Source organism: Perkinsus marinus (assembly GCF_000006405.1).
Source record: "Perkinsus marinus ATCC 50983 genomic scaffold scf_1104296958212, whole genome shotgun sequence".
NCBI lineage: Eukaryota > Perkinsozoa > Perkinsida > Perkinsidae > Perkinsus > Perkinsus marinus.
Genome location: NW_003206858.1, coordinates 1 through 1,444, shown reverse-complemented (window position 1 = coordinate 1,444; position 1,444 = coordinate 1). Strand labels below are relative to the sequence as shown.

Sequence of the window (1,444 nt, the reverse complement as noted above, 5' to 3'; positions counted from 1 at the left end):
TGGGAACATCTCTGGTGGGAGACTGCGTTTGATCTCACCTATGGGACAACTGTAAGAGGAAGAAACTTTCGAATGCATCCTCCACTACGTCGACGAATCCGAATTGGTATCGATTTAGCAGAGAGTCGATCCAACTCTGCCCCGTTGATAACCATGTTTTATGCGCTCATAGATGCTGACCTTCCTCATATGGCTGCTCCGTCCTTCTCCAGTATCGACATCAGTGGCGGAATACTCTCTTCCACCTTGTGGTGCGCATTGTACTATTAGCGTCAATCCTACCGTCCTCGCTAGGAGCGGAGACCCACTGCATTTGGACTGGTCGTCCCCAACCTCTACCAACGATTCGGATTGGATAGGCTTCTTCGCTCCACCCTTCCGTTCTACAAGGAATCACGACTACGTTATGCGGTTCAAACCACACTTGATCGGCGCCTCAGAACACACGCTGTCTCTGACGAACATCAGGTCCTCATTCTATGATATCCGCTACATTTCTGGTGCTACTGGCGACTGCCTCTGTCGGGCCGAGGAGAGAGTGACGTTCCGTATGAGACATCTTGAGCCCACTCAAGGCCACGTCAGCATGAATACTGTCTCCGGTGCTCTCAAGGTCCATTGGGTTAGTGGGGATCCGAGCCCGGGGATCGTCGAGTACAAGGCTGCTGGCGATTCCGAATGGTCTGTGAGGCATGCCTCTGTTACAACCTACGACTATGAGGATATGTGTAATCGGGATGGAGATCCGAAGACTTACTACGATCCTGGCTTCTTCTATACAGCGGATTTACCAGCATCATTAGAAGGGGAAATTCGTGTTCGCTTTGGTGGCATTCATCATCGCTCGGAAATCTTCACAGTCACCGCCCCCGTTCCCCCGAGCTCCGATGAGCCCCACAGTGTCGCTCTTTTTGGCGACATGGGGGTTCAGGGCTACTATCGAGGGCCTGATGCAGTAGATGTTCCTAGCGGAAGGTGGGATACCTACTGGGTAGTCGACCATATGCGGTCCAATACAAGGTTGAGGATGGCAGTGCACATTGGTGATGTGTCCTATGCTATGGGGTATGCTCGTATATGGGACTTGTTTGGTACTGCCCTTGAAGGGGTGGCGATGAGGATGCCCTATATGGTGAGTATTGGTAATCACGAGTTTGATCATACTAGTGGAGGCTGGCATCCTTGTTGGGGCAACTTTGGTTCGGACTCTGGTGGGGAGTGTGGTGTCCCGACTAGACACAGATATCAGTTCCCATATTGGTATTACTCCTTCTCGTTTGGTCTCGTTCATTATGTCATGCTTTCTTCTGAGCATGACTGGACTGAAGGCAGCGAGCAATGGGAGTGGCTCGATGAACAACTGGCCAGCGTCGATAGACTTGTAACTCCCTGGGTCGTCGTGACCGCCCACCGTCCCATGTTGGTATCGGCTTACGATCCATCC

At 51.9% G+C, this 1,444-nt stretch overlaps 1 protein-coding gene across 1 annotated transcript; it reads left to right on the top strand.

Annotated features, from left to right (window-relative positions):
• Positions 1-406: 406 nt before the first annotated feature.
• Positions 407-1,423, top strand: Pmar_PMAR015030 (conserved hypothetical protein; the record flags this gene model as incomplete). The annotated part of the gene is made up of 1 exon (XM_002774632.1): positions 407-1,423. A coding segment is annotated over one exon (1,017 nt), but the record flags the coding sequence as incomplete, so codon positions are not given.
• Positions 1,424-1,444: the final 21 nt, after the last annotated feature.